The sequence below is a fragment of the Peromyscus eremicus genome, chromosome 5 (genome assembly GCF_949786415.1).
Source record: "Peromyscus eremicus chromosome 5, PerEre_H2_v1, whole genome shotgun sequence".
Lineage (NCBI taxonomy): Eukaryota > Metazoa > Chordata > Mammalia > Rodentia > Cricetidae > Peromyscus > Peromyscus eremicus.
In genome coordinates, this window is record NC_081420.1 from 67,411,425 (window position 1) to 67,434,167 (window position 22,743).

General features: G+C 35.8%; 1 protein-coding gene across 1 annotated transcript in view; it reads left to right on the plus strand.

Moving 5' to 3' along the window:
• The window catches only part of Malrd1 (MAM and LDL receptor class A domain containing 1), a 609,872-nt gene that overhangs the window by 249,596 nt on the left and 337,533 nt on the right, over positions 1-22,743 (plus strand). The window contains exons 22-23 of the mRNA XM_059263620.1: positions 1,759-1,869; positions 3,684-3,897. Coding sequence (XP_059119603.1) covers positions 1,759-1,869; positions 3,684-3,897 — 325 coding nt within the window. The remainder of the gene's footprint in view (positions 1-1,758; positions 1,870-3,683; positions 3,898-22,743) is intronic.

Consider the following 22,743-nt stretch of genomic DNA (forward strand, 5'->3'; position numbering starts at 1 on the left):
TAAATAGTTAAACAGTATTACATATGCTCTTTATATTTGTTCATGGTTATACAAAATAACTAACTATTTTGTTATTAGTATATCAACTTACAGATTACCTCTAGTTGTTAATCCTACTGTATGTGTGGCGTTCATACAAAAAATCTTCCTGTGCATTCTGTTAACATGCTTCAGAAATGGCTTTCTTTTACTGATAATTATGATTCTTGATTTTACTGTGTTGAATAAGATAGATAGTAACAGACCAAGAATTTGATACTATTTTTTCTAGCAATATTTTACTCTGATAACTCTAGTTGTGTAAAATAAATTTATGTGAATTTAATCTAAGAAGCACAACATCCTAAAATGCTAATTTAAATTATATTTTTTATTTATTATTATTGTTTGCGTGTATGATGTGAGAGTGCTGGTGTATGTGTGTGGACATCAGAGGATGTCTTTCAGGCCTTGGCTGTTTCTGCTCTGGACAGTGGCGACAGAAATATGGTTGTCATTCTTATGGAACAAGCATCTCACAAGCCTGTTTCTTTTTTAAAAGTTAAACATAAATTCTTTCTAAATATTTTCAATTGCATAAATTACATTTAAAAAGTAGTGTTACAAAATAAAGCATCTTAGTTATTTTAACAGAGGAATTGTACTACTGTTCCTTATGATCTCTCTCTCTCTCTCTCTCTCTCTCTCTCTCTCTCTGCATGTTTGTTTTGAGATGAGTCCTCACTATATTGTCCATGGTAGCTTCAAACATTTTCCATAGTTTGGGTTTGCCTTAGTCTCCTAAGTACTGGAATGACAGATTTTTGCTAGCATGTATGGTGAGTTACACTCTTGGTGGCTTATTTTGCTTCATTCTAAAAGAATAACACTATATAATCACTATAACAAAGGTTTCAGTTCACCTATAAAGAAGAAAGGTTTATTTGGCATTGTGCTTTGAAGTCTGTAGTCTTGCTGACTAGCTTCAATGCTTTGGGGGCTTGTGGTAAGGCAACACATAATGAAAAGACTTCACTGTGGAGCAAAATACTTTACAACCTGAACAGAAAAGAGGAGGGAAATTGGTACTGAGTCCTATGAGCTTCATTAGGCCACAAATTCAGTGACCTAAAAGGTACTGCTAGGATGACCCTCAAGAATTTCACTCCTTCCTAATGATACTACTTATGAACCAATCCATTTCCCATGGACCTTTACAAGACAGTAAAGTACAAACTATATCAAATACAATCAATCGTCTTTGTTTATTTCAAGACCCTTGAGCATGGATCTCATACAGTGTGGTTAGTGTTTGCACATATCACTCATCTATGCCGTTGTGATGGAAGCATATTATGACATAACTGTCTGCTAAAACCAACTGGCTGAAGAAGCCATTCTCAAAAGAATGTTCCACTAAGCAATTTAATACTTTTCCTTTCAATCATCTGTATATTACTTAATATGTAAAATATCAGCTGCTGCTGCTGCCACATTTTTCATAAAACCAGTAGAGTTGAATTCCTAATGAAATGGTGCCTGGATACATTAGTTCTTGACTGACAGATACTCATGCACACCTTTATCACACCATTACACAGAACTTGTGAGATACCCCTGCAGCATGGTATGTATGATCACAGTAGAAAACAAAGATATCTAATGAAAAATGTCTTAGATTTTTCTCTCAGGGACTATATGTAGGTATTAAAAACCTAAAAATCCCACATGTTTAAAGTCTAAATATTTAAAAACTTATTACTTGATTTATCTCTGCAGGTACTTATCAAAAAAGGCAATGTTACCTCCAAAGTGTGGGCTCAGAGTGGGCAGCAAGGGCCACAGTGGAAGAAAGTGGAAGTGTTCTTAGGCATCCACTCACATTCAGAGGTTTGTAACCCAAGGGATTTTGTGAAGACAGAACTTTGTTAATTTTTGTCTTGAATACTAATTTCTTTATTTCTTGCATTATCTTCATCTCTTTCCATTCCCAATTTGATGTGCTGTGTGAATGTAGAACATTTAACACTCCATATGGCATTTTCCATAAAGATTTTACCATTTTAGAAAGCCATAACTTTTCCCAATTAGACACTTACACTTCTAGGTACACTTAATTTGAGTGATAATGGTCTTTTACTCTCAGCAAGCTTCTCACATTCAAAGAACACCTCCCCCAGTTCTGAGATTTGACTCCCAGAATTAGGATATCCCTAGTTTGGATGGGAATTGAATCTTGGCCCTTAAGATAAATAGAGCAAGAACCTCCTACCATTATGTAGGAGAATGTTTTCTTCTTAGTCTTAATTATGTGGATTTGAGTTGCATGAATTTGAAAATACTCAAGCAATAAGATCATAGTAAAATATTACCTTTGTTCTCTCGTTTGTATAGCACGAGTGGCTTGGTGCTTGTGAATATATAGCAGATATATCTCTGTGATCCTTTCTGTGATAGACCAGCCTCTTTCAACAATGGAAGCTCTACCTGATCTATTTGTATAAGGGCTTGATAGATACTACACTGTGCCCAGCTTCCTGGAATGCCATACAGATAAAAGTCATATATTTCTTGCTCTCTATTTGACTATCTAGTTTTCTTGTTAGGCATTTGGAGATAGTTTAGTATATGGGCAGGAAGTTTAACCTGAAGAAATAAAGGTTCGAGAATAAATTAATGACTTTACATAATAGAAAACATCATTAGAAGGAAGCTAGATATTCAACTTCTATGGATGTCCAATGGAGACAAAAAAATCTCAGTGAGACTATTTGAATGGATTTGCTTCTGTCAGACACAGGAAAATGCCAGGTAGCAAATTCCTTACCTCCTCTATGAATATAAAATATTAACATGGAGAAATTATGTTCAAAATTGTAGTAAGTGAGATTTTAGCATGTAGAAAAACTTATGAATTTATTTTTTTCTAAGATTCAAAAGTATACATATTGAAATTTGACTAAAAAGTCTGTTTATGTTGATTGAATCTTAAAAGTATGGATAGCATGTAAACATTTGCTTTTTCGTATGAATTACCCATCCCAAGAGGAAAGTATGTAACCCATGACATACACAGTGAAACAGCACTGAGAAATCTGCATAATCTTATTTGAGAGAACCCTATGTTTAAACACAATGTTTTATTATAATAACCAGGGCAACCATAAACACAAACTGCTCTGTGTATATGTGTGTATTGAGGACTTTGCCATGTATGCAAAAATATCTACTCACAGTCTTTTCAGCAGTTTAGTCCTATGAATAATATAATGGGTACATTTTCAGTCTATAGATACACAAAAGTACCTGGGCTTTCTGTGTGTGTGTGTGTGTGTGTGTGTGTGTGTGTGTGTGTGTGTGTGTGTGTGTGTGTGTGTATCTAAGAAGTAAGCAATCTTGTTTTGGATTTGAGAGCCAGCACAGGGAGTAGAAGTAGGTGCATGGCTTCTGCCTGGGGTCTAGGCTATATGCTAACCATACATATATTAGGTAATGGTGGTGTTTTTTTTTTCATATTCTCAGACACTATGTATAGTACAGATTCTAATGATGCTGAGTCTTTCTGATCTATTATCATTATGGAGGTCACTTTCATTTGGGGGTATTTGTCATGAAAGTCAATCTAAATGTTCTTGATAGCATGTTTGAGTTCTGGACTTCTTGACAGGGTAATGCTTATCGTCTTTTCTTCTTTATCTTTCTAGATTATCTTTAGGGCAAAACGTGGTATTAGTTACATAGGAGATGTGGCAGTAGATGATGTTTCATTTCAAGATTGCTCCCCATTACTTAGCACAAACAGAAAGTGTACTGCTGACGAATTCATGTGTGCTAACAAGCACTGCATTTCAAAGGACAAGCTGTGTGACTTTGTGAATGACTGTGCAGATAATTCAGATGAGACCATGTTAATCTGTGGTAAGTGAAAGTATTTTTCAGGTCCTTACTTGCCATTCATCATTGAAATATAAATTTTAGGTAGATTTCAGTGGCAGATGCAGCTATATTGATTTAACTATTTAAGTGATCTCCTTTCTCCTCAGTACTTAACTTTGAACACAATTTATGGAAAACTGATGAATGACATTTTTTTTTTACATGAAGGTATAAGATAATTGGAGTTAAATTGGAAAGTAGGTAGGGAAACAGCTATTTACCATATGAAACAATGTGTTTAGAAAACAGAGGCCAAGTTCCCATCAAAGTCAATTTATGTTGATTGATAAATGTGTGCACATTGATTTTAAAAGGCTGACATTTATTTACGTGAATAATCAGGTGTGATATCTTAATAAATAAAACAAAATAATGCTCTGAAAATGTATTAAGAAAAACAAAGTGTTTTAGCGTAATAGATACAGATTAACTCTCTAGAGCTGCTGTTTGGGTTCAAGTCATACTAGACAGTACCTATTAAAAAGCCCTTTGCTAAATGGGCCATATGTGCTCATTCAGGTAATCTTGTAACATTGTGTGGCATAATCCAAGGTTGCTTCATTTCACTGTAAATGAGGTGAATACAGATTGTCAAAATGAAGGTTGATAGGTCATTCTATTGTTATCAGTTCTGAGCTAGAATGTTCTAGTTAGGTATTATTTGCTTCTTGAAACCAAATCTGCACATTCAATAGCAACTTTAATATGAGAACAGTTACTTACATAGAACTTTTAATGTTTAAAGCCTCTATTTACTCATTTCCATTTGATCTTTCCTTAAACCCTTAGAAGAAAATGGGACAAAAATTATTAGTGTTTATTATAGGTGAAACTTCCAAAAAAACTAGTTTACGTTTCATCAAAATTCATACTGCTGGTACTGTTGGTCTTAGTACCTGAGTACTTTGATTTATGATCTATTGCTCTGCTCAAGCTACCAAAACTCTATATTAAAAACGAATTCATTCTGAAAAGTGATTGAGCTGAGAGATTGCCTGATTTATAAAGTGTGTGCCATGCACACGTGAGAACCTGAGTCAGGATCGTTAGCATACATGTAAAACCCTGGAAGATAGCACACATCTAGAGACCCAGCACTGGAGGATGGAGGCAAGTGGATCTATGGAGCTCATTCGTCAGCCAGCCTAACCTGATAGTGAGCCTCAGGATTGATGGGAAAGCCTGTATTAAAAAAATGCTATGAAGGCTGATTGAAGAAGATGCCTAATATTGACTTCCAGCCTCTCCACTCATGCACACATGTGCAGGCAGACTTCTACACATGTGTATACATCTGCATGAACATGTACATACACTATGCACATACATACATACATACATACATATATCTATAAAATAGTTATTGATATACATAAAAGTGTATAAACAAAGCAAAATATTTGGGTAATCATAAGTACTGTATTTATTAATATGTAACTATTAGTATTTATATTTACCTTTGAATATTTTCTGCTACATTTCAGTTAAATTTTGTATCAAATGATTGTATAGCTTCTTTAATGGCATTTTCATTTGAATAACATTCTAATTGATCAAGTTATTATTTAAATAATGCAGAAATTTTTGAAAATCAATTGTAATGTAGCCTTTGTCATTTTAAAAGATATAATTTAATATATTTTTCAGTACTCAAAGCATCAATTTACTGCTGAATAAACTTTTCCTAATGGCATTTATGCTACAATATTATTAATATTTTAGGATTTTGGTACTTATGAAATTCAGTAATATACTATGGGATATATATTGAAAACTTTCTCTATTGAACATTCTTTTATATGAAACAGCCATAGGGGGGTAATTCTTCCTAAATGTTCTCAGTTCTCTCTTCTCCTCCCCCTTTTCCTCTTCTTTCCTTTTCTCCCTCCCTCCCTTCCTTCCTTTCCACACTCATAATGGCTGAGATTGCCTGCGCTAGACCTGTTTGCTCTCTTGAGATACAGTTTCATGGAGCCAAACTGTTCTCAAAGTAACTGTGTAGCTAAGACTAGCTATCAACTGTGATCTTCCTTCCTTCACCTCTCTAGTGCTGAGATTATAGGCAAGATATATCGTGCCTGCCTTTCAGGATATGTTTTGGGGTGATCACATTCCTAAATGCCTTGAAAGTTTTAGTGGGCCTGTGCATATCAGAAATAGAGGTATGGAATTTAAATTTGTTCCAGAGACTGCACAGAAAAGGGGCAATGTTTTCAACTCCTTAGTAAAAATGGCCAACAAAAAGTTAAGATCACCAAGAGTAATCATATTTGACCTGGTTCTAATTACAGAAATGGAATCCCTTTTCCCACAGCCTTGCTTACTTCTATCATGCAGTTTAAACATTCTAATGCATTCCCAGTCTTCAATGTTCTGTTTTAATTACAGAGTAGCTCGAACCTGCTGAAGGAATTATGAGTGCAGTTACTATCCTACATATGCTATAAACTTTGATGTTCTAATTAGATCTGGAAGAATAGGAAGAAACAATTAAAAGAATCACTATAGCAACTGACTTCAGAACTTTGGCTGGCAACCAATTAAAGCTTTGGGCTTAAAAGTCTACCTTTTTATTGAGAATTCTAAGCACACCTTGAACATGTATCACAACTAAAGAAAATTACACCTCCTGAAGCATCATCATTAGTAAGAAGTGCACCATCTACAAATAGCATAAAGAATAATGATGTCAACTCTGACATGCACTATGTCTGATATTTGGAGTACAAGATAGTAAATTATAACACAAATTTATCTATTGCTTAATTTAATGTAAATATGAACTGTGAAATCACAACCTATCAGAAAATGAAAATCACATGTTGCTTTAGCATTTGAATAACACCTCTAAAATGTTGGAAACAGTCCCTCAATCAGATTTGTACATCTAAAATCTTCAAATCCTTAATTTAATATAATTGATATAAAGGCTTCCAAGGAAAATCATTGTAATTTCTGTTCTTTGTAATTTTATTGTATTTCATTAATCATTTCAGATAAAGGATTGCTGATATTGTTGCTGTACAGTCCAGGCTGGCATGCAAACTCAGGATCCTTCGGTCTCAAACACCACAAAAGTGCTGGGAAATTAGGCATGAAATACCCTGCTGGACTTCCTCTTAGTATTTGAATTGGAAATTTATTAATGGTATATAACAGATAGTATAGCAGACATCATCGAAATACTTGAGTTCTGCCATGTGATAAGTGAATGTGTAACACAACTGAGCAGCTTCAGATTCCTCTTCATTTTAAACACCCAGAAAATGTGCATATAAAGACAATGGAAATCACATATTTAAACATTAATTTAATTTCAAAACTTTAGTTATATTAAAGATACATTAATATGTGCTTGGAAATAGGCTGGACTCTGCCAGTAGACAGGAAAATTCCCACTGGGTAGGATTTGAAAGATATTTTAGTAAACCCTGCCCTTCCCTCAGAAAATACAATAAAATTAGGAAATGTTTCCAGACAAAGGGGCATAAAACAATTCTTAACAAGGCTTATGGGACTTGTTAAGATAATACTCAGCTAATTTGAAAAGATTGGTAAGGTTTTCACAACTCAGCTAAAATATCAAGAAAAATAGTGAAAACTGGAGTGGAAAAACAATTTTATCAGTGTTTATGGGTCAGTCATATGTTACGCAATGTATGAGTTTTATAAGAATACATAATAAGTAAAACAAAAATTTCCTCCTGGGCATATACCACATACTTCTGTTAAATAGAAAACCTTTTCTCTGTGTTGGCAGGTAGATGCATAGAACACATATCAACACACACAAATGCACACACAAGCATGTATTATGTTTGTAAATGGTATGGCAGAGAGCCTTTATGAAAAGGGATATAAGCAAATCTTGAAGCAGTGGATTGGCTTGTTTACATTTAAAGTGTGTCTGTGTTTGAGTGGAATCTCACTGTGGTTTGAATTTAGATTTCTCAAATCACTAATGATGCTGAGCATCTTTTTTTTTAACTCCACTGAAACCCTTTAGCCACAAAGTAATTTTATGCATTTATTGGTTTTCTGTATGTATGTTCATGCATGTGTGTATGCACATAAGTCATGGTGTACATCTGAAAATCAGTGGACAACTTACAGGATTCAGTTCTGTTCTTCTACTGTGTGTGTGGGTTCTGGACACTGAACTCCAGTTGTTACATTTGGCAGCAAAAGCCTTTGTCTGCCTAGCCATCCTTTAGATTTGCTTTTCTCCATTAAAAATAGAAATATTTATATTTTATTGAGTCCTGGGACTTAATATATATTTCTAGATTAAGTCATTGCTAAATGTGTAAAGTATTTTTTTCAAAAGTGTGTTATTATTCTCTATGTTGTCTTAAATCTTTTTTATTATAATTGTGTATATGTTTTGGGTGAAGGCAGGAATATACGTGCCATAGCTCATGTGGAAGTTCGAGAATAGCTTTTAGGAATTCATTTTCCTCTCCCACCTTCAGATAGTCTCTATTCTATCTCTGTCTCTGTCTCTCTGTCTATCCCCCCTTCCTCTCTCTCTGTTCTTCTTTGAATACTCAAAAAATGAGTTCTGGCTCATTCTCGTCTCAAATTCCTACCTCACAGTAGGTGTGCCAGAATTACAAATATCTGGTTTATAGATATTTCTCCCAGGCTTGGAATATTCTTAGAGATTACTAGATAAAGAATCAATTTCAATTGAAATAAGGTTCATCTCATCAATGACTTCTTTCATGGATTATGCTTTGATATTGTGTCTTAATTTTTCTTTTTTGCCTTTAAAAAAAGGTCTTCTAGATGTTCCTCATGTAGTTTGGTAGGATTTTTATATTTAGTTCTTACATTTGGGTCTACAATTCATTATGCATTTTGTGTGTGTGTGTGTGTGTGTGTGTGTGTGTGTGTGTGTGTGAAGGGAATGCCATCCATGTACACTTCCTTTGTTTTGATGTGAATGTCCACTTCTCTGCTGTGATTTATTGAAAAATGGGCTTTTATTTATTTACTTGTGTCTTAACTTTCTAGATACGGTGAAAATATTTTTTATGTATTGTATACTTTAAAAATATTTATCTTATTTTTTATGTGTTCTATGTGTGTCTGTGTATCTGTCTGCTGTATGTGTACACATGGAGCCCACAAGTAGGCATCTAATCATTTGGAGCTGGAGTCTTGGAATGTATAAGTTGTCCAATGTGTGTTCTGGGATCCATACTCTGATTCTATGAGAGATCATTAAGAAATCTTACCACTGGTCATTTAATGAATCTTGTACACACACACACACACACACACACACACACACACACACACACACACTATTTTATTTATTTCCATTTTTAAAATATTGTAATGATTTTTTTTCATATCAGCTGCAGATTCCTCTCCCTTCTCTCCTTCTAGTCCCTCCTCCCACCTCCCCTCTTCACCACCCCCATCCACTCCTCCTCTGTTTCTATTCAGGAAAAGAGCAGTCCTCCTATGAATATTGACAAAACATGGTATATCAAGCTGAGTAAGACTATGTACCTTGCCTTGTACTAAGGCTGGGAAAGGCAACCCAGTATGAGGAGTAGGGTCTTCAGAGCCAGCACAAAAGTCAGAGACAGTCTTGCTCCCACTGTTAGGACTCCCTCAAGAAGACCAAGCTACATAACTGTCACATATATGCAGAGAGCCTAGGTCAGTCCCATGTAGGCTCCTTGGTTGTCAGTTCAGTCTCGGTGGGTGAGTTCCTTTGAACCCAGGTTAGTTGATTCTGTTGGTTTCCTTGTGGTGTTCTTGACCCCTCTGGCTCCTACAATCCTTCTCCCCCTTCTTCAGCAGGATTCCCCAAGCTTGGCCTAATGTTTGGCTGTGGGTCTTTGTATCTGATTTCACCAGTTGCTGGATGAAGTCTCTATGATGACTATCAGGCTAGGGACCACAATATGAGTATAACAGAATATCTTTAGGTATCATTACATTGACATTTTTTTCCTGCAGTTGTGTTTGGTTCTATCCTAGGACTTTGGGTCATCTAGTCCATGGGATCCAGAGCTCTAGGCAGTGTCAGGGTAAGCTCACTCTCATGGCATGGGTCTCAGGCTGGGACAGTCATTAATTGGCAACTGCCACAATCTCTGTGTTACCCTTTCCACAGCATATCCCAAAGCAGGCCAGATTGTAGGTCAAATGTTATTTGGCTGGGTTTGTGTCCCAGTCGGTCCACTGGTTGTCTTGCTTGGTCCCAGGAGATGGCCAGTTCAGGGTAAATATCCTCTTTTGCTTGGAGTCTTGGCTGGTTTCATCTTTGTAGATTCCTGGGAGTTTCTCTTGCACTATGTTTCTACCTGACCCTGAAATGACCCACTTTCTAGTTGGCTCTTTCAGTATTCTCCCCTCTCCCCACTCACACCTAATCCCTCATGTTCCCATCCCCACCCATCCCAAGTCCACCCATGAAATCTCTTCTAGTCCCTCTTCCTAGGGAGATCTGAGTGTCTACCTTGCCTTATTACCTAGCCTTTCTGGGACTGTGGCATGTAGCATGGTTATCCTTTCCTTTACAGCTAATATCCACTTATATGTGTATGTATATACCATGTTTGTCTTTCTGGGTCTGTGCTACCTCACTCAGGATAATCTTTTCAGTTCTGTCCATTTGCCTTTGAATTTCATGATGTCATTGTTTTTAACAGCTGAGTAATATACTCCATTGTGTAGATGTACCACGTTTTCTTTATCCATTCTTCAGTTGAAGAAAATCTAGGTTGTTTCCAGGTTCTGGCTATTATGAATTAAAGCAGCTACTAACATCATTGAACAAGTGTCCTTGTGGTATGATTGAGCATCCTTTGAGTATATACCCGAGTGGTATAGCTAGATCTTGAGGTTGATCGATTCCCCATTTTCTGAGAAAATGCATAGTGGCTGTAAAGTTGGCATGTCCATCAGCAATGAAAGTGTTCTCTTTGCTCCATATCCTCTGTAGCATATACTGTTAATTGTGTTCTTGATTTTAGCCATTCTGACAGGTGTAAGGTGGAATCTCAGAGTCCTTTTGATTTGCATTTCCCTGAAGGCTAAGGATGATGAGCATTTCTTTAAGTGTTTATCAGCAATTTGAGATTCTTCTGTTGAAAATTCCCTGTTTAGATTTGTACCCTATTATTAAACTGGATTATTTGGTTTTTTGAGTTATTTAAATCTTTTGGAAACCAGCCATCTCTCAGATGTGGAGATGGTGAAGACCTTTTCCCATTCTGTAAGCTTCTGTTTTGTCCCATTGATGGTGCTTTTTGCCTTAGAGAAGCTTTTCAGTTTCATGAGGTCCCATTTATTAAATGTCGATCTTAGTGTCTGCATTACTGCTGTTCTATTCAGGAAGCTGTCTCCTGTTTCAATGCATTCAAGGCTATTCTCCACTTTCTCTTCTATCAGGTTCAGTGTATCTGGATTAATGTTGAAGTCTTTGAGCACTTGAATTTGAGTTTTGTACAGGGTGATAGATATGGATCAATTTGCATTCTTCTACATTCCAACATCCAATTATACCAACACCATTTGTTGAAGATGCTTTCTTTTTTCCACTGTATAATTTTGGCCTCTTTGTCAAAAATCAGGTGTATAGAGATGTGTGCATTTAAGTCTGTGTCTTCAATTCAATTCCATTGATCCACTGTCTGTTTTTAGGCCATTACCATGAGATTTTTATTACTATAGCCCTGTAGTAGAGCTTGAAATCTGGGATGGTGATACCTCTTGAAGTTCTTTTATTGTACAGGATTGTTTTGGATATATGGTGATATTTTATTTGTATTAAAATGTTATTTGTATGTTAATAAATAAAGTTGCCCGGGGGTCAGAGCTATTAGCAAGCCATAGGAAAGCAGGGCAGTGGTGGTCTAGGCTTGTAATCCCAGCACTTGGTAGGCAGAGCTAGGTAAGTCTCTGTGTGTTCAGGGATACAGCCAGTATTGGATACACATGCCTTTAATCTCAATACCAATCATGGAAAACCTGGAGGTCTGCACAGACAGGCCGTGACAAGGCGGTCATGTGGTTGGGTTTACAACCAATGAGAAGGCAGAACAGAAATTCTATATAAGGACTTTAACACAGAAAGTAGCTCTGGTTTGGAGAGGTAGGACCACCACAGGAGGAAGGGTAAGGTTTTAGCTTTTAGCTCTGACCTCTTGGCTTTCTTCTTTGCATTGGTTCTGTGTTTCTCATTTAAAAAGACGGTTGGTTACATCTACATGAATATGCTGGGTTTTTCCCCATATGAAGGTGAGTATTGTTCCTTCAAGGTCTGTAAAAAAGTGTGCTGGAATTTAAATGGGGATTGTGTTGAATCTGTATATTGCTTTTGATAAGATGGCCGTTTTTACTATGTTAATCCTACCAATCCAAGAACGTGGGAGATCTTTCTATCTTCTGTTATTTTCTCCAGTTTCATTCTTCAAAGACTCAAAGTTCTTGTCTTCACTTGCTTGGTTAGAATTACAACATATTTTATATTATTTGTGGCTATTGTGAAGGCTGTTGTTTCCCTGATTTCTTTCTTAGTCTATTTATCATTTGTATATGGTGGGGGGGGGGCTTCTGATTTTATTGAGTTAATCTTGTATCCAGCCACTTCATTAAAGGTGTTTATGAGCTGTAGGAGTTCCCTGGTACAATTTTTGGGGTACTTCTGTATACTAGCATATCATCTACAAATAATGATACTTTGACTTCTTCCTTCCCAATTTGTATCCCCTTGATGTCCTTTAGTTGCCTTATTGCTCTAGCTAGAACTTCAAGTACTATGTTGAATAGATATGGAGAGAGTGGACAGCTTTGTCCTGTTCCTTATTTTAGTGGAATCGATATGAGTTTCTCTTCATTTAATTTGATGTTGGCTATAGGTTTTCTGTATATTACTTTTATTATATTTAGGTTATGCCCCTTGTATCCCTGATCTCTCCAAAACTTTTTATTATGAAGGGGTATTGGATTTTTGTCAAAGGCTTTTTTAGCATCTAATGAGATGATCATGTAGTGTGGTTTTTTTCCTTTCAGTTTGTTCATATGGTGGATTACATTGACAGATTTTCATATGTGGATCCATCCCTGCATCTCTGGGATAAAGACCACTTGATTGAAGTGGATGTATTTTTAAAGTATTTTTTTATGTATTCTTGGATTTGGTTTGTGAGTACTTTATTATTTTTGCATAAGTGTTCATGAGGGAGATTAGTCTGTAATTCTCTTTCTTTGTTGAGTCTTTGTGTGGTTTGTGTTTCAGGGTGACTGTGGCCTCATAAAATGAGTTTATCAATGTTCCTTCTGTTTCTGTTTTTGGAATAAATTGAGGCATGTTGGTATTAGTTCTTTTTTTGAAGGTCTTGTAGAATTCTGCACAGAAACCATCATCTGACCCTTGCCTTCTTTTCCTGGCGAGACTTTTAAGGACTGCTTATATTTCCTTGGGTGATATAGATCGATTTAAATTGTTTATCTGATCTTGATTTAACTTTGGTAAGTGGTATCTATTGAGGAAATTGTCCATTTCTTTTAAATTTTCCAATTTTTGGGAGTACTGGTTTTTGAATTATGACCTAATGATTCTTCAGATTTCCTCATTGTCTGTTAATACGTCCCACTTTTTGTTCCTGATTTTGTTAATTTAGATATTCTCTCTCTGCTCTTTAGTTAGTTTGGAAAAAGGTTTGTCTATCTTGTTGATTTTCTCAAAGAATTAACTCTTTATCTCATTGATTGTTGGTACTGTTCCTTTTGTTTCTATTTTATTGATTTCGGCCTTCAGTTTGATTATTTCCTGCCATCTACTCTTTTTGAGTGTTTCTGCATTTTAGATTTTAGATCTTTCATCTGTGCTGTTAAATCACTGGTGTGAAATTCTCTAGTTTCTTTATGTAGGCACTATGTGCTATGAACTTTCCTCCTGGCACTGCTTTCATTGTGTCCCACAAGTTTGGGTATGTTGTGCATTCATTTTCATTGAATTCTAGGAAGTCTTTAATTTCTTCCTTGACCCAGTGGTAACTGAGTAAAAAGTTGTTCATTTTCCATAAGTTTTTAGGCTTTCTTTTGTTTCTCTTGTTGTTGATATCCAGCTTTAATCCACAGTGGTCTGATAGGATACAGAGAGTTATCTCAATTTTCTTGTATCTGTTGAGACTTGCTTTGTGACTATGTCGTTAATTTTGGAGATGGTTCAATGATGTGCTGGGAAGAAGGTATATTCTTTTGTGTTTAGGTAAAATGTTCTGTAGATACCTATTAGGTCCATTTGAGTCAAAACATCTATTAGTTCCATTATTTCTCTGTTTAGTTTTTGTCTAGACAACCTGTTAATCAGTGGGAGTGCAGTGTTGAAGTCTCCCACTATTAACGTGTAGGGTTAGATGTGTGATTTAAGCTTTAGTAATGTTTCTTTTACAAATGTGGATGCCCTTGCATTTGGGGCATAGTTGTTCAGAATTGAGACATCATCCTGGTTGATATTTCCTTTAACAAGTAAGAAATGTATTTCTCCATCTCTTTTGATTAATTTTCATTTGAAATCTATTTGTTAGAAATTACCATAACTACATCTGCTTGCTTTTTAGGGCCATTTGGTTGGAAAATCTTTTTCCAACCCTTTACTCTGAGATAACACCTATCTTTGATGTTGAGCTGTGTTTCTTGTATGCCACAAAAGGATGGATCCTGTTTTTGTATCCTTCCTGTTAGCCTGTGTCTTTTTATTAGTGAATTGTGTCCATTGATATTGAGAGATACTAATTACTACTTGTAGCATGAATTTTAAATGTCTTATTAATGAAAACAAACCTGATGCCAGTTATTGGGGTGAATGCTGGAAGATCAGAGAAGCAGAACAAGCCACGGCTTCCTCACCTTGCCAATTCCTCAACTGATCCTGTTTCCTCAGACTGGAAGTCCTCTTCTAAATGGATCTCAGCTGAACTGCTGCTCAAAAGCTTAAAAGCTTAACCAGGCTCTAGTTCCTGCTCCTCATGCCTTAGATACCTTTCTGCTTCCTGCCATCACTTCCTGGGATTAAAGGCATGTGTCACTATGCCTGGCTGTTTCCAGTGCAGCTGTTCTGTTCTCGGAACCCAGATAAGTTTATTAGTATGCACAATATATTGAGGAACACAATATCACTACAACTACTGATTGTTCCTGTTATATTATTATTGGTGGTGGTGGTGGTAGTGTGTGTGTTTGCGTGTGTGTGTGTGTGTGTGTGTGTGTGTGTGTGTGTGTGTGTGTGTGTTTCTCTTCTTTGGATTTTGTTGGTGTGAGATTATCTATTGTCTGTGTTTATGTGGATGTAGTGAACTTCCTTGGGTTGGAGTTTTCCTTCTAGTACCTTCTATAGGGTTGGATTTGTGGATAGATATTGTTTAAATTTGACTTTGTCATGAAATACCTCGTTTTCTCCATCTATGGTGATTGAGAATTTCGCTGGGTGTATTAGTTTAGGCTAGCATTCATGGTCTATTAGAGTCTGCAGGACATCTGTCCAGGCTTTTAGAGTCTCAGTTGAGAAGTCAGATGTATTTCTTATGACTTTGCCTTTATATGTTACTTTGTCTTTTTACCTTGCAGCTTTTAATATTCTTTATTTGTTCTATATACTTAGGGTTTTGATTATTATGTGACACAGGCGCTTTCTTTTCTGATCCAATCTGTTTGGTGTACTGTAAGCTTCTGTACTTTTATAGTTATGTCCATCTTTAGGTTAGGGAAATTTTGTTCTATGATTTTTTAAAATGTATTTTCTAGGTTTTTAGCTAGGACTCTATTCCTTCTTCTATTCTTATTATTCTTAGGTTTGGTCTTTTCATGGTATTTTAGATTTCCTGGATGTTTTGTGTTAGGTGTTTTTTAGATTTAACATTTTCTTTGACCAATGAATCTATTTCTTCTATTGTATCTTCAGTGCCTGAGATTCTCTTTTCCATCTTTTGAATGCTGTTGGTGATGCTTGCATCTGTAGTTTCTGTATGCTTACCCAGATTTTCCATTTCCCAAATTCCCTCAGTTTGTGTTTTCTTAATTGCTTCGATATCAATATTCTTATCTTCAATAGTTTGCTTCAACTGTTTGTTCTCTCTTGGCTTTCTTGGCATTCATTAAGGGATCTGTAGATTTCCTCCAAATTTTTTTTTTTGTTTTTTCCTTGATTTCTTTAAGGGAGCATTTCATTTCCTCTTTAAGGACCTCTATCTTCATTATAAAGTTGGTTTTAAGATTGTTCTCTTGTGATTCTGCTGTGTTGGAATATTCAGGGTTTGCTGTAGTGGCATGACTGGGCTCTGGTGGTAACATATTGCCCTGGATGTTATTGCTTGTGTTCTCACACTTAAATTTTGGCATCTGAATTTGGATTGATTATATGTCTAGGTGCCAAATTTTGGATTTGTCTTTGTTGGATGGATGTTTTCTTCCTTGGTTTCTAATTCTTCTCTGGTCTTCTGGCTGCCATGGTCTATGATTAAGTGAGGGTCTTAGCCTGCATTGGGCCTGCATTGGGGGCTGGACTTCTGATGATCTCCAAGGCTTCTTGTCCAGTAGGGTGTTGCTACCCAAGTTTGGGGCTGAAGTTCTGGCTATGCATGTACATAGCCTCTGATCTGGCTGATGTTCCTCTGGGGTTCAGATACTGGGCTGGCTTCTGTTGAGGTAGGAGGCTTCTGCCTGTTTTTAGGGAGTTGGCCTGGTCTCTGTGGTTCAAGAGGCTGGTTTGGCCTCTGGGGATCAGGATTCTGGCCTTGCCTCTGATAGGGTAGAAGGTTTCTGTCAGAGGTGTGGGCTGGGATATGGTGATGAGGTGAGGAGGGGCAGTTGGAGTTATGCTGTAGAAGTGCAGGCAGGGTGGTGGGCAGTCTTACCTGGGGTTCAGGATGCTGGCCTGGCCTCAGTGGTGTGGGAGGATTCCATAGAGGTGTAGGCCAGGGACAAAACTATACCGTGTTGATGACTATTTCATTGCAAAGCTTGAAACCACTGATCTTGGTTCTCTGTTACTGGGCTTTTTCCCTTCTTGTAAACTTATGATCAATTTGTTAGCAGCCATGAAATATTTCATTGGGGATTTCATTGACAGTAAATATAGAACTAGTTATGAGTTGTCATTGTGACAACATTAAGTATTCTTCATGATTATGAAAAATAACCTCCTGTGTTTAGTTATTGTTTGATCCGTCATACATTTTATGGTTTTCCTCATATAAATCTGGTATATATTTTGCTACACTCACACATTAATATTTTCCTATATTACTATTTTCAAACTCTAGTTGGTTCCTGCTAATGTATAGGAGAGCAACTGACTTGTTTACATTAATCTGAATCTCACAACTTTATTGCAATTGCTTATTAACTTCATGACTCTATTGATGTTTATTCTTTTGGATTTCTTTTACATATTCTATTATGTCATATGTCATAATGGCAATTTTATTTGTTCCTTTACTTTGACTTTCTTTTCTACTTTCATTGCCCTATTACATCCTGTCTAACATTCAAAGAGAATGAGAGTCTTGTTTCTGATGACAACAATAGAACATACATTTTTCTCATTAAATATATTATTTGTAATATTCTGTTGATGCAGTTTATATAAAGTTGAAGAACTTTCCATTTATGTCTAGTTTGCTGACAGTTTTTCAGTGGACTTTGACAATGCTTTTTCCCTATCTGTCAATATTAAAAGACTTTTCCTCTTCAGCCTATTTTGATGAACTGTATTGCATGGTTGTTGAGTGCTGAATCAGGCTTACAAGCATATAAGTAATGTCATTTGGTTATGATGTACAATTATTTTTTATACAGTTTTGTGTTGGACATGCTAATAATTATATTGAGGATTTTTGCATCTTTGTTATCAAAGAGATTGTGGAGAACCTTTCTAGTTTTGTAGGGTTCTGTTTTCTTCTTAGTATTTTCTTGCTAAGTAAACTTTTGCTTGCTTGTCAAATTTGATGAAATTGATTATAACATTCTTGCCTAACACTGACAGCTGTGGGTAGTGTCCAGGACTACTTCATGTCTTTCTGATCTTCCTTAGACCAGAAGCTCCCTGAGGCATAGGGCCAAAATAAGCAGAAAAACAGGATCCAAACTTCACTAAGTGCATGTTTTTTAGCAATATGGATCCATTTATTATTTTTGTCAAAGTTATTACATAAGAACATTTATTTATTTCTTCAGAAAATATTTATTGATTATCTATTATGTACCATGCTTTTTCCTGTTTCCTTGAGATAATGCAGTGTAACATAGACATGAATTTTCAATTGTAAATGGTTGTTTTTGTAGTGAGGAACACAAACAAATAAAATACATAAAATAACAATATTTAGAAAATAACAAAATAATTATAGTGCCACATATGCGTTTATGTTATAGTGACAGTGCTATTGTAATGGGGAAAATTAGGAATAGATGTTTAGAGTAGTGGATAATGGCATTGAATGTGGTAGTCACATTAGTTCTTATTGAGAAACTATGTTTAAATTAAAATGGGAAGCACTGTTGGTTCAACCCAAGTGATATATAGTATATTTGAAAGCAATAATTAAAACAGCCCTTTTTATACTATTACCCTGTCAACAATCATATAATTTTTACATTTATTTGTTTATTTATTATTGTGTGCATTCATGTACATTTGCATAACACATATGTGTGCACACATGTATGTTGCAAAGTACACATGGTGGTCAGAGGACACCTTGATGGAGTTTCTTCTCTCGTTTTACCAATTGGTTCCCGTGGATCAAACTCACACAGGTTGCCACGCTTGGTAGCAAGCACCTTTACCAGCTGAGTCATCATCCTGCCTTCCTTTTTTTTTTTTTTTTTTTTTTTTTTTTGAGACAGGGTTTCTCTGTGTAGCTTTGCACCTTTTCCTCTGTAGACCAGGCTGGCCTCGAACTCACAAAGATCCGCCTGGCTCTGCCTCCTGAGTGCTGGAATTAAAGGCATGTGCCACCACCGCCTGCCTTCCTTTGGCTTTTATGATAACACAAGGATAATATCACTAGACAGTCACCATTTATGATTTTAGTAACTTATTGGGTTGTTTTCATCTTAACTCCCATTTAGAAATTAGAATTCTCTAATTTTCTAGTGAAAACATCAGTCTGGGGGGAGAAGGAGATAAGATTAAATGATATAGCTATTTTTAAAGTTTTCTCTGTATAGTATTTGCCTACAAGTGTATCTGTGCACCATGTGTGTACTTGGTGCCCACAGAAGCCAGAGAAGGACATCAGATCCTATCCCCTGGAACAGGAGTTACAGATGATTGTGAGCCACCATGTTAGTTCTGGGAATTGAACTCATGTCCTCTGGAAGAGTGGCCAGTTATCTCAGCTGCTGAGCCATCCAACCCCGTTAAGTTGTTAGTCAGAGTAGCTTATATTCTTCTCTGCATTACCCCTCTGTTACACCCAGTTCCATGCTCCATCTAAAACACTGCATTGAAATTTGTGTTATTTGTGGCAAAAATGAATATGGCACTACTGAGTGTCCCCTGTGAATTTCTTTGTGCACTAGCCTGGGTACTGAAAATTGTTGATGATTTTAAGACACTTCTAAATATATACTGGATTGTGCCCCATCAATCACTGTAAATTGAAAATATAATTAAGCAAAGTGTATTTAATATATCTTATCTATGAGCCATCATAGCTTAATAGTGCAGTGTACTATACTCCAGAATATTAGCTGTGTGCCCTAGAGAATGAATGAATGACTTGGAGCTGTCTAGCATCATAAGAGAGACTCTTACAGCATACATCCAGTCCAGTATAATCTAAATTCAGTATCTGAAGTTTGGTTCTTACTTAACATGTGTCTCTTTGCATGTTACAAAGTCAAAAAACTAAGCCAAACCATCAAGTGTTAGAAACCTGATGTTTCACTCAATCAAAGTTCATGTAAAAATCTAAGCAAATAATTTGTAATTAACATACACCACCTGACATACTAGAACCAAGCTTCTCTTGCCTCCATTTGTGTGGTATACACTGGTAGCTCCAATATACCTGGCCTCAGCAGAGTCAAAGAAAAGAAGATAAGGCATGAATGATTTTGGAGGTTCTTGTCTAGTAAAGGAAGAGGATGTATGAACATCCACATTTTGAGAGAGAGGAGTTTTAGTTAAGTGCAAATTGCTTCTGGGGAGAAGAGAGAGAGAAATAATGAAGTCGTGTTTAAACACTAATCCCAACATTGGCTTGCATAAAGGTGAAACATCACCCTGCAAACAACTGGTGTGTTTTCAGAAACTTTATTAATCATGAGCTGGGAATTTTTTGCTTTCTTTGAGAGATTATGTTAGAAAGTAGGTCAGGTATCATAATGTTAATAAGCCAAGTTTCCTGTGAAGGATCGGCTACCCTAAGCTTTAGGAAGTCATTACTGAAGTCTGCTGCTGAGTGGCTTGAAGATTAGAAACCTTTCATTTTCTATTCACAGTTATCAGAACTGATCCCTGCTCTTCCTTATGCAGTATTTTACATAACGCAGTAGGGTATTATTGTCCAAATTTTGCACTCAGATTGTCAATAGAGAAGAAGAATTTATGTACGAGGTGCTTTTATTGATCACTCAAATGCTTTATGTATGTAAAATTAATTTTAAGTTTTCAGAAGTTTGGCATTATAAGGGGAAGTTTTTCAAAATACTCTGTAAAATATTTTCATATGCTAACAAATATACTTCACGTAGAAGATATTTTTAAAGACTTAATTATTTTAATTTATTTGTTTGGAGTGTTTTGTATGTCTGTATGTGTATTACCTGTATGCATTGCCCACAAAGGCCAGAAGAAGGCATTGGAACCCCTGGAACATCAGTTATAAACAGTTGTAAATCTCTTTGTGAGTACAGGGAATAGAATTCCAGTCTTCTGCCAAAGGAGCCTGTGCTCCAAACTACTAAGACATCTCTCTAACCCTAGTACGAATTTTTTAAACATTGTTAGCAAAAGTATTATTTTTTTATGTCATTATTATTGTTTGATAAAATGATAAGGAAATAAGGAACTACAAATGAAATCATTATATCACAAATTCCTACTGAGATCACTCTGTAATAATTGCAAAATTATATTAATTTTCTTTTAATTTTGAGATAATATGAATTTACCAGGATCTATGCATAGATAGCACAAAAGTCTTCTATGTCCTTCATGTAGTCAAAGCATTGATAACAGAACAGAACTGCAGTAAAGTGTCAACTAACACAGTAATTTTTGACATAACCTGTGTGTTTAGCTTTCTTGTATCTTATTATATGCTCATTTTGTAATAAATACCACAGCTAGTAGTTTCTGTCTTAATAAATATATCTTCTGGCCTACCCCATACATTTATACTTATTTCCACCATTCTTAGCTTTGGAAAACTATGGGTTCTATTTTGATATCTAGTTTTTATCATTTTTCAATGGAGCTAGCCTCCTCAGACTGTCTCTTTTCTCTCAGGATAATACCATCAAGATACATTGACATCAAGATACATTGACATTCTCTATATAAATGATTTTTTAAAAATATCTTACTCATGTTCTATGATATGAATATTATATTCAATGTTGTTATTTCCAATATTAAGTATATCATCTTGCATAAACACTAGCACTGAGTAGAGGTGCCTTTTCTCCAACACCTAAACATTGGTATTGTAACTACTTTTTATTTTTGCTGTTCTCACTATGATTGTAATCAGTATTACCCTTAGTTATAATAATATTGAATATCATTTTCTTGTTTTTGGACACTAGCTCCCACAATATTGCTTTGACATAGTATCTCACTATGAACCTCTGTGATCAGGGTGGCCTTGAATAGAGATTCACCTGCCACTGCCTCCCAAATGCTGGGATTTATCATGCATGTGTGCTTTTAAAATTTGTATTTCCTTTTTATTAAAATGATTTTTTATTCTTTTGCTGTTTTCTAAGTGATATTTTTACCAAACAATTTTTAAGACTGTTTTATACATTATTGATATATAGGTAAAAAGTATTTGCTCTTAAACCCCAGATCGTGTTTCTATTCCTTCAACAGAGATTGGGGCAGCAAACAGTTTTGATTTTTATGAAGTCCAATGTATAAATATTTCCTCTTCAGGATTGTGGTTTTGAAGTAATATCTAGGAAAATTTTGGAAGAAGTCCTAGCCTCTAAAGTTTTCTCCTGTTTTTCTAAAAGTTTTATCATATATATTTTATATTTAAGTCAATGACCCAATTTGTTCATTTTTGTAAAATGGGAAAAGTTCAAGCTAAGAGCTCTTATTTCCCTATAGCTACCCATTACTCTCACAGTATCAAGACTGCCCTCCATTTAATTGCTTTTCTCATTATTACTTTGTCATGTACATCCATGTCAAAAATAATTTATTACAATGACTAAAGGTACATTGTGCTCCATCGGGTCTGTTGATTTTTACATGTTCTTTTGTTTGGATCCAGCATGTCCCCCAAAGACTCATAAATTCAATATTTGGTCCACAGCAAGGCATTCATGGGAATGTAGTAGAACATCAATGAGATAAACTTAGAGGGAATTCTGAGTCACTGGGTGACATTCCCTAGAACATTGTAGAGTGTTCTTTCTCTTTGCCTCTCTCTTTCTCCCATGCCTGCTTCCTGATCATCATTAATTACATGGCTTTCTCTGCCACATGCCACCATCATGATGGACTTACTCACTGAAGGTGGGCTAAATAAAGCTCAGCCAACTGAGCATGGACTCTTACCTTCAGATCTGCGTAACAAAATTAACTGTCCAGTTTTAAGAGTTGCTTTATATCACATTGGTGAC